General features: G+C 43.1%; 1 protein-coding gene across 4 annotated transcripts in view; it reads right to left on the bottom strand.

Moving 5' to 3' along the window:
- LOC140199642 (ceramide synthase 6-like) overlaps positions 1–15,754 on the bottom strand; it is a 311,186-nt gene that overhangs the window by 210,426 nt on the left and 85,006 nt on the right. For all 4 annotated transcript variants that reach the window (XM_072262067.1, XM_072262065.1, XM_072262066.1 and 1 more), the window contains exon 2: positions 12,639–12,744. In XM_072262067.1, coding sequence (XP_072118168.1) covers positions 12,639–12,744 — 106 coding nt within the window. The remainder of the gene's footprint in view (positions 1–12,638; positions 12,745–15,754) is intronic.

Here is a 15,754-nt window from a genome sequence, read left to right as displayed (position 1 = left end):
ACAGAGCGTGAATACATGACTACTCATTTACTTCTACCACATCCCAAACAATGTGACATAGTACCGTAACCCATAATACGAAACGCAATACAAAATACAATACAGACAGAAGACAGACACAAGGCTCCTACAATAATCATGTCTCCCTTCTAATATATATCCTACCCACCCCAAAATACAGAATTTCTGTGATTTCTGGGTTGATTTACCAGGTCGATCCAGAACAAAGTGAGTAAAACAACTTCTGAAAACCAAACAAACCAGAATAATAAATTAGCAACATGAATAGATGTCAAAATGAGGAATTAAAGTGAAAAGCTTGTTCAAATAGAGAAGGTGCCCAGGAATAGCCTTGCCTTCTTGCTTGCTCGATTGTGCTCAGCACAAGAACTCCCCCAATAAATCAAACCATCAGTGCTGGATCCACTTTAACTGGAGGAGAGGACCAGCTTCAATCAACGACTCTAGAATCAGAAAGGGCTTTGAAAAGAACAATTTCCCCTGGTTGAAGAGTTATTAAAGACAGACATTTGAAATGATCACCAAAATACAGAGAGGTTGTGAGGAATTTATTTCAAGTTGCTTGGAACATTCAGTACTTCACTACAAGGTTGAGACAAAAATCAATGAATTGCTGCTGTGTGCTGAAGTGTGTTAACAAAGGTTAACCATGACATGTAGGCTGAAAGGTGGACAGCAAGGTTGCCAAGGCTTACAGTCTCACCTTCTCACCGTGATAAACTGTGACAATTACTTGTGTTGACAATACTGAACTTCCCTCCAGCCTGATACCACCCCATCAAGCTAGATCAAAACACGCCACTCCATTTTCTCAGCATTTAGTCAGCTCGACACCAGCTCCATTTTCAGTTGCCACTGCTTAGACAGTTCCTCTGTGAATGCAGTGATGGCCTCCTTTGGCAAGGAACGCACTCAAACATGAATGAATGGTCTAGAAAGAGTGGGCATGGAAAGGATGGTTCCACTAGTTGAAGGATCTCGGACCAGGGGGCACAGCCTCAGAATACAGGGACATCCCTTTAGGAAGGACTTCTTCAGCCAGAGTGTGGTGAATTTTTGGAAGTCATGACCACTACCATGGATAGCTGTGGAGGTCAAGCCAGTGTATATTTAAAGCAAGGGTTGATATGTTCTTAATTAGTGAGGATATCAAAGGTTACATGGAGAAGGCAGGAGAATGGTATTCAGAGAGAGAATGAATCAGCCATGATGGAATGGCAGACCAGACTTGATGGGCTGAATGGTCAGATTCTGCTCCAATGTCTTATGGTCTCATGGAAACAATCCCAAATTCACTTTGTGCTGTACAAGTCTGGGCTCCTTTGTGCACTAATTCTTCAAATTCATGAACCTGGTTGGAAAATCATGGACTATGTCGTATCGTGCATGAAAAATTGACACCAAACTATCAAATCTTTAAACAAATCTCCTCTTGGATGATATGTTTATTTAGATAAAAGTTATTTAGACCATTGAAAATAATGGGTATAGGTAAGAATGAGGTTTTTTTTTACAGGTAGGCCAAGCAGGGTGGCCATATTGAGAAGGGCAGGCTTGAGGTCAAAGTGCTGGCTTTGGTGATTGTTGAGCTTCAGTGAGGACGGTAAGCAGAAGGGCAGACAGGTAGCCCACTGTTCCACTCCCCCTACAATAATGACTGGGTGGATGGAGATATAGTTCAACCGCCATCTATAAATTCACTGATAACAATATTGTTATTGGTAGAATCACAGATGGCAATGAGGTGGTGAACAGGAGTGAGGTATATCAGTTGCTTGAGTGGTGTCCCATCATAAACCTCACACTCAAGATCAGGATGACCAAGGGATTGATTGTGGACCTCAGGAGGGGTGGAAGCTGGGAGAACACATGCCAGTACTCACAGAGGGGGCCAACGGTGGAAAGGGTGTGCAGTTTCAAGTTCTTGTTGTCAATATCTCTGAGTCTTTGTTTTGTACAATCACTAAGAATGCATGCTAGTGGCTCTTCTTCATTAGGTGTTTGTAGAGATTTGGTATTTCACTAGGCTCTTGTAAATTTTTACTGATGAAGAGCACTGTGACTGGTTACATCACAGCTTGGTCTGAAGGCTCCAATGCACGGGACTGAAGGAGTTGCCGAAGGTTAGACACTCAGCCAGCTCCATCACAGACACAGACTTGCCTACCATATATTCTCACGGGCAGGTTTGTCAGAGATGTTGGGGAGAGTTTAAACCAGCAGTCCCCAACTACCGGGCCGCAAAGCATTTGCTACCGGGCCGCGAGGAAACAATATGATTTGGCGATATGAGTCAGCTGCACCTTTCCTCATTCCCTGTCACGCCCACTATTGAGCTTGAACACACGCGAGGTCATTACCCGCGTCATCCTCGAGCTTGCAAATGATGGTGGGCTGAAAAGTATGTTTGCCATAGCATCTCTGCCGGCATTCTGGATCACAGTCAAGGCTAGATATCCTGAGATAGCCACGAAAGCACTGAAAACGTTGCTTCCATTTCCAACATATCTCTGCAGTGAATGCAATGAAAACTAAATTGCGGAATAGACTGGACCTAAGGAACCCCCTTCGAGTATCGCTGTCTCCCATCACCCCTCAATAGGACTGTGTTGTTGCAGGGAAACAAGCCCAGGGCTCCCACTGATTCAGCGATATTGGTGTGTTGCAATGATTTTATATGTTCATACGGGGAAAATATCTGCTGTGTGTTTAATATCCAAACATTACTTAAAATGTTATGATGCTATTGACTTACTTACATAACCATATAACAATTACAGCACGGAAACAGGCCATCTCGGCCCTTCTAGCCCGTGTCGAACGCTACTCTCACCTAGTCCCACCGACCTGCACTCAGCCCATAATCCTCCATCCCTTTCCTGTCCATATACCTATCCAATTTAACTTTAAATGATAATATCGAACCTGCTTCTGCACTTCTACTGGAAGTTCATTCAACACTTACTTCAAGCTCCCCTGATAATTAACTTATCACTATATTCATGCGAGGAAAATATGCGCTGTGTTTAATATTCAATTAATTAGATAAACCCTTTTGGAAACAAAATTGAGTGTATTAGCCACTTATCACCTATATTCCGGTCGTGATTAACACCACCCGTCCCCCCACCCCGTACAGAATCGCCAAAAAGGATTTGCAGGAGAAAAATCGGCAGGTCACGACGCGCATGCGCACTGGTGCCCGCGCAAGGCTTCGTGGTCATTGTAGTCTTTTTCTGGGTAAACACAACATATTTGACTGCCGGTCGCAAGAACATTGTCAATATTAAACCGGTCCGCAGTGCAAAAAAGGTTGGGGACCCCTGGTTTAAACTAACTTGGCAGGGGGGTGGGAACTGGATGGAGTGAAGGGACTCAGGATAGAACGGATGGTAAGAAAGTAAAGATAGCGTGTAGTCAGATTGTCAGGAAGGGCAGACAGGTGATGGGACTTAGTTGCAGCCAACAGGCTGAGTATCAAATCATTAGGGATGCAGAATCAGAAAGGATAGCAAATACGGTACTCAAGGTGTTGTATCTAAATGCGCGTAGTATGAGAAATAAGGTGGATGATCTTGTTGCAATATTGCAGATTGCCAGGTACGATGTTGTGGTCATAACTGAATCGTGGCTGAAGGATGGTTGTAGTTGGGAGCTGAATGTCCAGCATTACACGTTATATCGGAGTGATAGGAAGGTAGGCAGAGGGGGTGGTGTGGCTCTACTGGTAAAGAATGGCATCAAATCAGTAGAAAGATGTGACATAGGATCTGAAGATGTTGAATCCATGTGGGTTGAGTTAAGAAACTGCAAGGGTAAAAGGACGTTGATGGCAGTTATATACAGGCCTCCCAACAGTGGCTGGGAGGTGGACCACAGCTTACAACAGGAAATAGAAAAGGCGAGTCAAAAGGGCAATGCGTAGTCATGGGAGATTTTAACATGCAGGTTGATTGGGAAAATCAGGTTGGTAATGGATCTCAAGAGAGTGAGTTTATTGAATGCCGAAGAGAGAGCTTTTTAGAGCAGTTTGTCATTGAGCCTACTAGGGGAACCCGCTATACTGTTATGTGATGAACTGGAGGCAATAAGGGAGCTTAAGGTAAAAGAGCCCTTGGAAGGCAGTGATCACATATGATTGAGTTCAACCTGAAATTTGATAGGGGGAAAGTCTGATGTAGCAGTATTTCAGTGGAGTAAGGGAAATTATAGTGGGATGAGAGAGGAGTTGGCCAAAGTTAATTGGAAGAAGCTGCTAGCAGGGATGTCAGCAGAGCAGCAATGGCTTGCATTTCTGGGAAAAATTAGGAAAATGCAGGACATCTGTATTCCAAAAATGATACTCAAAGGGTAACATAGTACAACCATGGCTGACAAGAAGTCAAAGCAGTTGTAAAAGCAAAAGAAAGGGCATACAACAAAGCAAAAATTAGTGGGAAGATAGAGGATTGGGAAGTTTTTAAAAACCTACAGAGGGCAACTAAAAAAAATCATTAGAACGGAAAAAGATGAAACATGATAGCAAGCTAGCAAATAGTACAAAAGTTTTTTTCAAGTATTTTAAAAATAAAAGAGAAATGAGAGTGGATATAGGACCACTAGAAAATGAGGCAGGAGAAATAGTAACAGGGAACAAGGAGATGGCTGACGAACTAAATGAGTAATTTGCGTGAGTCTTCACTGCGGAAGACACAAACAATATGCCTGATGTTGTAGTGTGTGAAGGAAGAGAAGTGGGTGCAGTTACTGTTACAAGAGAGAAGGTGCTCAAAAAGCTGAAAAACCTATAGGTACATGTCACCTGGACCAGATGAACTGCACCCTAGGGTTCTGAAAGAGGTAGCATTAGGGATTGTGGTGGCATTAGAAATAATCTTTCAAAGATCATTGGACTCTGGCATGGTGCCCAAGGATTGGAAAATTGCAAATGTTACTCCACTCTTTAAGAAGAGAGGAAGGCAGCAGAAAGGAAATTATAGACCAATTAGCCTGACCTCAGTGGTTGGGAAGAGGTTGGAGTCAATTGTTAAGAATGAGATTATGGAGTACTTGGTGACACAGAACAAGATAGGACAAAGTCAGCATGGTTTCCTTCAGGGAAAATCCTGCCTGACAAACCTGTTGGAATCCTTTGAGGAGATTACAAGTAGGATAGATAGACCTCCCTGCTCTTAAATTCAATCCCTCTAGCAATGAAGACCAACATTCCATTTGCCTTCTTGATAGCCTGCTGCACCTGCAAACCAACCTTTTGTGACTCATGTACAAGCACTCCCAAGTCCCTCTGCACAGCAGCCTGCTGCAATTTTATACCATTTGGCTTTGGCTTAAATGTAATATTTTTCATGGTCACGGATTAGCTTGGGCTTCTGGCTTCCCTGCATCATGGAGCACAGTCCTCCAGAAAGAGTTTCTCTTGGTCTGGATGAAATCTTCTAGCTAAAGTTTTCACTGAGCAACATCTGCATTAATAATAATACAATTCATTTACTCAATTTATTGAGATACAGTGTGGAATAGGCACTTCTGGGCCTCCAAGCCGCACTGCCCAAACCCCTGATATAATCTGAGACTATTCACACGACAATTTTCAATCACCAATGAACTGACCAACCGTCTTCGGACTGTGGGAGGAAACTGCCCCCCCCCCAGAGGAAACCCATGTGATCATGGGAAGAACGTACAAACTCCTTACAGGCAGTGGTGGGAATTGAACCTGAATTGCCTGCACTGTAAAGCGTTGTGCTAACCACTACACTACTGTACCACTCCTTTTAGTGTACAGCATCCAGCTGCAGAGTTTTTTAATACCACTATAATTTCTTGAGTCAGTACAGTAAACAGCATTTCAATTTGGGACATTACTTTGGGTGGCTGTAGGTGAGGGAGCAGAGATAAGATCATCAAACCATAAGACTATAAGACATAGGAGCAGAAGTAGGCTATTTGGCCCATCGAGTCTGCTCCGCCATCCAATCATGGGCTGATCCAATTCTTCCAGTCATCTCCACTCCCCTGCTTTCACCCCATACCCTTTGAAGGCTTGGCTAATCAAGAACCTATCTATCTCTGCCTTAAGTACGCCCAATGACTTGGCCTCCACAGCCGCTCGTAGCAACAAATTCCACAGATTTACCACCCTCTGACTAAAGTCATTTCTCCGCATCTCAGTTCTAAAAGGACGTCCTTCAATCCTGAAGTCATGTCCTCTTATCCTAGAATCTCCTACCATGGGAAATAACTTTGCCATATCTAATCTGTTCAGGCCTTTTAACATTCGGAATATTTCTATAAAATCCCCTTTCATTCTCCTGAACTCCAGGGAATACAGCCCAAGAGCTGCCAGATGTTTCTCATACGGTAACCCTTTCATTCCTGGAATCATTCTTGTGAATCTTCTCTGAACCCTCTCCAATGTCAGTATATCTTTTCTAAAATAAGGAGCCCAAAACTGCACACAATACTTCAAGTGTGGTCTCATGAGTGCCTTATAGAGTCTCAACATCACATCCCTGTTCTTATATTCTGTACCTCTAGAAATGAATGCCAACATTGCATTCACCTTCTTCACAACTGACTCAACCTGGAGGTTAACCTTTAGGGTATCTTGCACAAAGATTCTCAAGTCCCTTTGCATCTCTGCATTTTGAATTCTCTCTCAACCTAAATAATTGTCTGCCCGTTTATTTCTTCCACCAAAGTGCATGACCATACACTTTCTAACGTTGTATTTCATTTGCCACTTCTTTGCCCATTCCCCTAAACTATCCAAGTCTCTCTGCAGGTCCTCTGTTTCCTCAACACTACCCATTCCTCCACCTATCTTCATATCATCGGCAAATTTAGCCACAAATCCATTAATACCATAGTCCAAATCATTGACATACATCATAAATAGCAGTGGTCCCAACACCAACCCCTGTGGAACTCCACTGGTAACCAGCAGCCAGCCAGAATAGGATCCCTTTATTCCCACTCTCTGTTTTCTGCCAACCAGCCAATGCTCCACCCATGCTCGTAACTTCACTGTAATTCCATGAGCTCTTATCTTGCTAAGCAGCTTCATGTGCGGCACCTTGTCAAAGGCCTTCTGAAAATCCAAGTACACCACATCCACTGCATCTCCTTTGTCTAACCTGCTTGTAATTTCCTCAAAGAATTGCAGTGGGTTTGTCAGACAAGATTTTCCTTTTAGGAACCATGCTGGCTTTGGCCTATCTTGTCATGTGCCTCCAGGTACCCCTTAACCTCATCCCTAACAATCGCCTTTAACAACTTCCCAACCACTGATGTCAGGCTAACAGGTCTATAGTTTCTTTTCTGCAGCCTCCCACCCTTCTTAAATAGCAGAGTAACATCTGCAATTTTCCAGTCATCCGGTACAATGCCAGAATGTATCAATTCTTGAAAGATCATCATTAATGCCTCTGCAAGCTCTCCAGCTACTTCCTTCAGAACCCGAGGGTGCATTCCATCAGGTCCAGGAGATTTATCCACCCTCAGACCACTAAGCTTCCTGAGCACCTTCTGAGTTGTAATTTTCACTGCACAAATTTCACTTCCCTGACACTCCTGAATGTTCAGTATACTGATGTCTTCCACTGTGAAAACTGATGCAAAATATGCATTCATTTCCTCTGCCATCTCTGCATCTCTCATTACAATATCTTCAGCAGCATTTCATATTGGTCCTATATCTGCCCTCAACTCTCTTTTATCCTTTATATACTTCAAAAAGCTTTTAGTATCTTCTTTGATATTGGTCACCAGCTTTCTCTCATAATTCATCTTTTCCTTCCTAATGACCTTCTTATTTTCCCTCTGCAAGTTTTTAAAAGCTTCCCAATCCTCCATATTCTCACTAGCTTTGGCTTCTTTGCATGCCCTCTCTTTTGTTTTTACTTTGGCTCTGACTTCACTTGTCAGCCACGGTAGTGTCCTTCTTCCATTCGAAAATTTCTTCTTACTTGGAATATATCTGCCTTGCACTTCCCTCATTGTTCGCAGAAACTCCAGCCATTGCTGCTCTGCCGTCCTTCCTACAAACGTCCCTTTCCAGCAACTTCAGCCAGTTCCCCACTCATGCCATTATAATTTCCTTTATTCCACTGAAATACCGACACGTTGGATTTTATTTTTTTCCCTCTCAAATTTCAATGTGAACTCGATCATATTGTGATCACTGTTCCCCAAGGGTTCCTTAACCTCAGGCTCTCTTATCACCTCTGGATCATTGCACAACACCCACTCTAGAACAGCCGATCCACTGGTGGGCTCAACAACAAGCTGTTCTAAAAAGCCATCCCTTAGACATTCTACAAATTCTCTCTCTTGAGGTCCAGTACTGGCATGGTTTTCCCAATCCACTTTCATGTTAAAATCCGCAACGATTATCATGACTTTGCCCTTCTGACACGCCTTTTCTATCTCCTGCTGTAATTTGTAATCCACATCCCGGCTGCTGTTTGGAGGCCTGTATACAACTGCCATTAGGGTCCTTTTACCCTTGTCATTTCTTAACTTAACCCATAGAGGCTCTACACTGTCAATCTTATGTCATCTCTTTCTAATGATTTAATATCATTTCTTATACACAGAGCCACACCACCCCCTCTGCCTACTATCCTATCTTTCCGACAAACCGTATATCATTGGACATTCAGCTCCCAATGGCAGTCATCCTTTAGCAAGTTTCAGAGATGGCCACAATGTCATATTTACCAATCTGTAGCTGATTTTCGAGATCGTCCATTTTATTTCTTATGCTGCGTGCATTCAAATGTAACACTTTCAGTCCAGTATTTGTTGCTTTCTGTTTTAACTGCACCACATCTCTATTGCCCTGTAACTCATGCCACTGGCTGTGATTCAGCCTTATCTCCTGCCTATTCTTTCTATAATCTCTGTTGCACGCTATCTTTGATTTATTTCCGTTTTCCCCTTCCTCAACCCTATGACTCTGGTTCCCATCTCCTGCCAAATTAGTTTAAACTCTCCCTAACAGCTCTATTAAATATGCCGGCTAGGATCTTGGACCCCTTTGGGTTCAGGTGAAACCCATCCTTTTTGTACAGGTCATTCCTCCCCCAGAAGAGGCCCCAATGATCCAAGAATCTGAAGCCCTGCCCTCTACATCAGTCTCTCAGCCACACATTAATACGCCTGATCATGCTATTTTTGCATTCGCTAGCACGTGGCACAGGCATCAATCCTGAGATTACCAACCTGAGGGTCCTGCCCTTCAGCTTCCTACCTAACTCCCTGAATTCTCTCTTCAGGACCTCCTCCCTTTTTCTACCTCTGTCATTGGTACCAGCGTGTAACAAGACTTCTGTTCACCCTCTCCCTTCAGAATACTCTGCACCCGATTCGAGACATCCCGTACCCTGGCATGTGGGATGCCAGGGTACTGCCTGTGGTCCAGCATGATTTAAAACCCTTCAGTAGATTAAGATATCAGGTATCCAGTGAAATGCAGAGCAGAAAACTTTAGGTTCTTCAGGTCAGCTCTCAAAATATTCCTGAATGAAGTGAGTCACAGTAGGAAGCGCAATTTGTAACAAAGGATGCAGTCTTTTGTATTCCTAATTTCCCTGTTTACCATTTACATCCTCATCCCTCCAGAGTCAAATTGCAACCTTGGCTGGTGTAAACAAGTCTTGCTGCCTCCCAGGGTAGGTGAGCTGGCTTTGTGGCAGCTTGCTACTGGAACAACTGAGGATGGTAGTCCCATCTGACATCAATCTGGTGACATTCCCAGTCAGCATCCACCATGTACAATGCTCCTGGGTAACCCAGACCTGATCCAATTAAATAACTTGCTAATTCAGAAAGGAACTACTTAATGCAAAAAGCAACATCTATTTCATATATCATCAGTAGAAATCGATGCTCTTGCACATGAACTAGTGCTTCTCGGCATGATAACTCTCCTGCCTCTCATCTGATATATTACAGGAAGCGGTAGTTGTGACAGCTTCCTGACGCACTTCGCTTATGATTCAGCGGCTTGCTTATCTTGACATGTGGCCGATCCACACAATCCTGCCTGCTTCTTACGCGGGCGACAGCATCGGCGGCCTTTAGCAATGGTTCTTATCAGAAGCTGCTGCCATAGGAGAGCCAATGATAAATGAGGACACTCTTGCTTCGCTTGCAAGTCTGCTCATAGTGCATGCCTGATCAGGTTTGGAAACCTCTAAGCTTGTTGACACTGCCTGTTGCTACATCATGGTGTGTGGACCACAGCACCATCACTGAGGGCATTCCTGAGAAATGCTCCCATTTCCCCCAGTGCACAAAACTTCCCCCGTTTCTGTCTCTGATGCTATGTCACTGCAGTGCACAAGTTTTCTGACTTTTGGGATCAATTTCAGAAGAGTGGAGGAATCTGTGAGACAGTGCAGAGAGAAAACTGTTACCAAAAAAATGGAGCCACCATGTCTATGAGGCATCTTTCATTTACTTGCCCCAGCCTTGCAAAGGGGCCTTTGATGGTGCTGAACCTCCATTCTGCAACTGCCATTCAGTCACTACTTCCTGCCCCAATCACAGCAGGGGAAGTGATCTATCATGTGTGTTTCACCTCCAAATCAGTAAAATCCTCCACTATACCTGTCTCGGTATTGGGGTCTGCTTTAAGTGGTGATGATGTAGACTGCTGTGAACTAATGCTAGAGAAATCTAGATCGTAGCTCTCGTGGTGAAGCATGCCTAAAATAGACGGAATACTTTGTTAGAAATTTTTAATACAGAAATATTACACAATTTTCTGCACCGTTGCTTCTTCTGGCCTATTGAATTACTGTATATTGGCAATAGGGAGGTGTGTATTTATAATCATACAAGCCAGGTGAGTTTTCAGTGTATCAGCTCTTGCACCATTTTTGCCACGCACATCTTTGCAGCTGATGAATATCTTTAAAGGCGAAAGATTAGGCCTGTTAAATTCCTTCTTCCCATCTGTGCTCCTCTCGCTGTTAGGGGAAATATTAAAATACAAGTGAACAATTTAAAAATGTTTACCATTTATTTTAGCAGAAACAGACTTTTTTTTACTGAGGCTCAGCTGAATGAAATGTGTCTTGATGACAGAAAGTATGCAGGAATATTTGAGAGCCAACTAAATCTATTACGAAGAATAAACTTTATTTTAGATACCCTCCGTCCTCACCTGTTGAATGACCTCAAAATGGCGTTCCGCGTGATGATCTTCTGCACCTGCTTCACCACTGTTTTTTTTTCGCGACTTTGTAGAGCGGATGTCACGATGCCTTGATAGGATGTGTTCAGGCTTTCTGACTTTCTCTCCATTTCTCGCAAATTAAAATTACTTCATTGCTAGATTTAGTCTCAATGCGCCAGGCAGAATTCATGCTGGTGACTTCTAACGAGCTCCTCAATTGTGCATTATTCATATCACTCCCAAATACATCCAAACTTCTAGAAATTTCTAAATGAAGTTTGGTACTCAAGTACTGATGTTGAAACAAAATTTATGGAGCAGGCCACTCCAGCCTTTCAAGCTGTGTCACCCAGCGATGCCCTGATTTATATATAATAACCAATTAACTGACCAACTGGTATGTCTTTGGACTGTGGGGTGAAACTGGAGCATGCGGAGGAAACACACATGGTCACATGGGGAGAACATACAAACCCGCTACAAATAGCAGCGGGAGGAATTGAACCCAGGTGGTGACATGTACTGTAAAGCATTGTCCGAGCCTCTAACGTACCGTGCTGCCCCGGTAATAGCAATTTCAGTCCCTTTTGGATTCCATATTTGTAAATACGTATTTGTGAAGTCTACCAGGACAATGTATAGATAGTGAACATTCTCCTCTAACAGGTTTCAAACATAATTAATCACTTTTGATAGACTGGTTAATTACTGTTAATTTCCCCAGGTGGCAGGATGGAAATGCGACTGTACCAAAGGAGGCGTAAGGCGCTTCTTCCTTCTGCTAGCCTGCAAGTCACCTTTGGGCAAGGTGTAGCCCCTGCTTAGTTCACTGGATCTGATCATGTGACACCAAGGGAGGGTCATATGAGCAGCTGGTGCATATCAAAGTCCTAGTTATGTGACTACTGATACCAGGCAGACAGTCTCTGAAGAGTATTGATAATGGCTGGGATCACCCATCTTGTAAAGACACTGCACAGGAGGCAGCAATGGCAAAACACTTCAGTAGAACTATTTGCAAAGAACAATCATGGTCATAGACCATGATCGCTCATGTCATATGACATGGCAGGTAATGATGACTATTAACATTACAGCATAGCAGCTTCCTTGCAAGCTCAATGTATATTTCTGAAGGAATATAATAATTTGACATTACAGCTGTTCAAAGAGATAAGATACAAAACGTTACAGATGTTATCCTATGTGGTGATATGGGGAGGTGGAACAACTTCTTTTATCAAGTCTTTTTCTAGTTCTTGTCTTATATAAATCCACTTTGACTGCAGAGAACATATAAACTACTTAAACATTTAAAGCATTCACTGAAAGAGGACAGCGAGAAGGAAGAATGTCAATGTCTAAGATCAATATTTATAAAAATCAAATCTCAAAATGTGTTATACTGCACTTTCGGTTGGTGAATGCTTGCCTTTGTGATTGCAGTGAAGACTTTTTCCAGGATTGCATTCGGCTGAGCTTTCTGTGGCCCATTCGCTTGGATTTTGAGGCTTAAAGCACATGGTTTGGCAACGAACCTGCAAAAGTACACAAATTATTAAATGTTATGAGTAAACCTGCATCCTAAACTTACATTCAAGCCTTACTTCAGATAATAGTTGCAATAAGACAAATATTATTAAAATATTTGTTTTTCTTTTATTGAACTTCACAGAGGTTCTGGAATATTTCTTTTCCCTCAGCGATTTTACTGTAATTCTTACAAATTATCATCTAGAATTGTATAAATAAGTGCCTTCTATTGGTCAGGGTTGACAAGGATGTTGTGTCCCAGCTTCTACATGATATGCAGCCAGTACGCAAGCCAGGGCAGTACAATATGGACAGCAAACTGTTGCCCATTTAGCAGGCTCCCAATCTCCACTCAGCTGATGAATTCAATGGAATGGCAGTGACCAATACAGTTTGGCACCAATGGCATTGTAGGAGTTGCCAGTTAGCTTTGAACTCAGCCTTAGGGACTCCAAGTCCGGATTTTTCCTTGGGGTTTACACCTGAAGCCAGCCCCATGTGTGGGTATAGACACAAAGCAGCAGAGCTTTGAGATTGCAGTTTTCCATCTCCTAGATGAGCTGCCAACCATTGCTGATGAGCCCCATCTGCCCAAAGTGACTGGTTTTAAGTCACGAGTAACCCGCCTTTGCCTGTTCTCTTGTCAGTAGAAATGGTTCCGCCCGGCTTAGTAGCTAAGCCACACCTGAAGGCCAGGAGCTGGACTTGGTCGTCAGGGGCTATTTGAGATACATGCCATTGGGAGTATTTCATAGGAGCTTGTCCACATTACCTCCCCTGGCCATCACAACCTTAAGGAACCCATAAAATGAATGTACAAATGAATTAACACTAATTTAATAGTCAGTGGAAAATATCAACCACAACTTTGTAGAAACACAGGAGAGTATAGATGCTCGAATCTCCTCTGTGAACTGTGTGAAGCATCTTCTAGAAAGTTCTGGAGCAAAGAACAAACTGCTGGAACTTAGTGGTTCAGGCAGCATCTTGGGAGGCAATCTTTTGAGCAAGACCCTGCAGCGGTTTGCTTTTTGCTCCAGAACTTTCTGGAAGATACTTCACACAGTTTAAAATCTAATTTTAAGAGTTAGCTTTGAGGAAGTGTCATAAGACCATAAGATATGGGAGCAGAAGTAAGCCATTTGGCCCATCAAGTCTGCTCCACCGTTCAATCATGGACTGATCCAATTCTTCCAATTCTCCACTCCCCTGCCTTCACCTCATACCCTTTGATGCCCTGGGTAATCAAGACCCTATCTATCTCTACCTTGCTCATGGCAACAAATTCCACAGATTTACCACCCTCTGACTAAAATATTTCTCCACATCTCAGTTCTAAATGGTCATCCTTCGATCCTGAAGTCGTGCCCTTTTATCTTAGAATCCCCTACCATGGAAAATAACTTTGCCATATCTAATCTGTTCAGGCCTTTTAACATTTGGAATGTTTCTATGAAATCCTTCTCCTGAACTCCAGGGAATACAGCCCAAGAGCTGCCAGATGTTTCTCATACAGTAACCCTTGCATTCCCAGAATCATTCTTGTGAATCTTTTCTAAAACCTCTCCAATGTCAGTATATCTTTTCTAAAATAAGGAGCCCAAAACTGCACACAATACTCCAAGTGTGGTCTCAGGAGTGCCCTATAGACTTTCAACATCATATCCCTGCTCTTACATTCTATGCCTCTAGAATGAATACCTTCTTCACAACCAACTCAACCTGGAGGTTAACCTTTAGGGTATCTTGCACATGGACTTCCAAGTCCCTTCATTAATTGATTCACTTTCTGATTCCCCAGAGTATTTGCACTATTTGCAGCATTATGATGGAGTGTAGTTCCATCACACACAGAACTTGATATATTGCTGAAGATCCCAATCCGTTTGATTGCCATCATATGAACATACCAAACATTCACTCTATGAAGCTCTATTACCTGTGTACCCTGGTTACAGTGCGCTACATCCAAAAAAGGGGCTGAAACCACCTACCAAGACTTTCTTTTAACAACAGTGCCCAAAACGAGTAACACTAAAGAGGACGAGGACACGCTGACATCACATAGTATGGCTCACAGCTCGTACAGCTGCTGCCTTGCAGTACCCAAAGCCAGAGTTCAATCCTGACCTCAAATGCTATCCGTGTAGATTTTGTATGTTCTCCCTGAGACTACGTGAACACTCTGGGTGCTCTCTTTACTTCCACATCACAAAGACCTGTGAGCTGATAGGTTAATTGGCCATAATGAATTGACCCCGCTGTATAGGGGAATGTAGAATCTGAAAAGTTGGTGAGAACTTTTGGAGAACAGAAAATGGGAGGAAGAACCAGTATTCAATGAGTTTTACTGGATGGTTGAAGGTTGGCCTGAGCTTGCTTGGCTAAAGGGCGTGTTTTCATGCTACATAAATCTACGTCCACAAGATTTAAGGCCATAATATATAGGAGCAGAATTGGGCCATCGAGTCTGCTCTGCCAGTTCATCATGACTGACCCATTTCCCTCTCAGCTCCAGTCTCCTGCCCTTATTCTAAGGCTGTGTTCTCTGGTCTTAGACTCCCCACCAGAGGAAGCATCCTCTCAAATCCACTCTATCGAGGCCTTTCAACATTCAATAGGTTTCAATGAGGTCACCCCTCATTCTTCTGAATTCCAGTAAGTATAGGCCCAGAGCCATCAAACGCTCTTTATATGACAAGCTTTTCAATCCCGGAATTATTTTCATGAACCACACCACTCTCTATTGACTTGCAAATATATTATTGTCGGTTCTAAATCCTGGCCAGTATTAAGCATATTGATGAATGCACTACAACACTCAATGTGCTTCGCCACAGAACTGCATTACTGCACTTGTCTCCCACAGGATCTGAAGGAACCCTATGTCAGGCCCTGGGGATTCAACCACTCTAATTTGCCTCAAGACAGCAAGCACCTCTTCCTCTGTGATCTATATGACTTCACTGCTACTTTGCCTCAGTTCTATAGACTCTGCGTCGATCTCCCAAGTAA

Source organism: Mobula birostris, chromosome 6, assembly GCF_030028105.1.
Source record: "Mobula birostris isolate sMobBir1 chromosome 6, sMobBir1.hap1, whole genome shotgun sequence".
Taxonomy (NCBI): Eukaryota; Metazoa; Chordata; class Chondrichthyes; order Myliobatiformes; family Myliobatidae; genus Mobula; species Mobula birostris.
The sequence above is the reverse complement of the archived record's forward strand: the minus strand, read 5'-3'. Positions and strand labels throughout refer to the sequence as shown.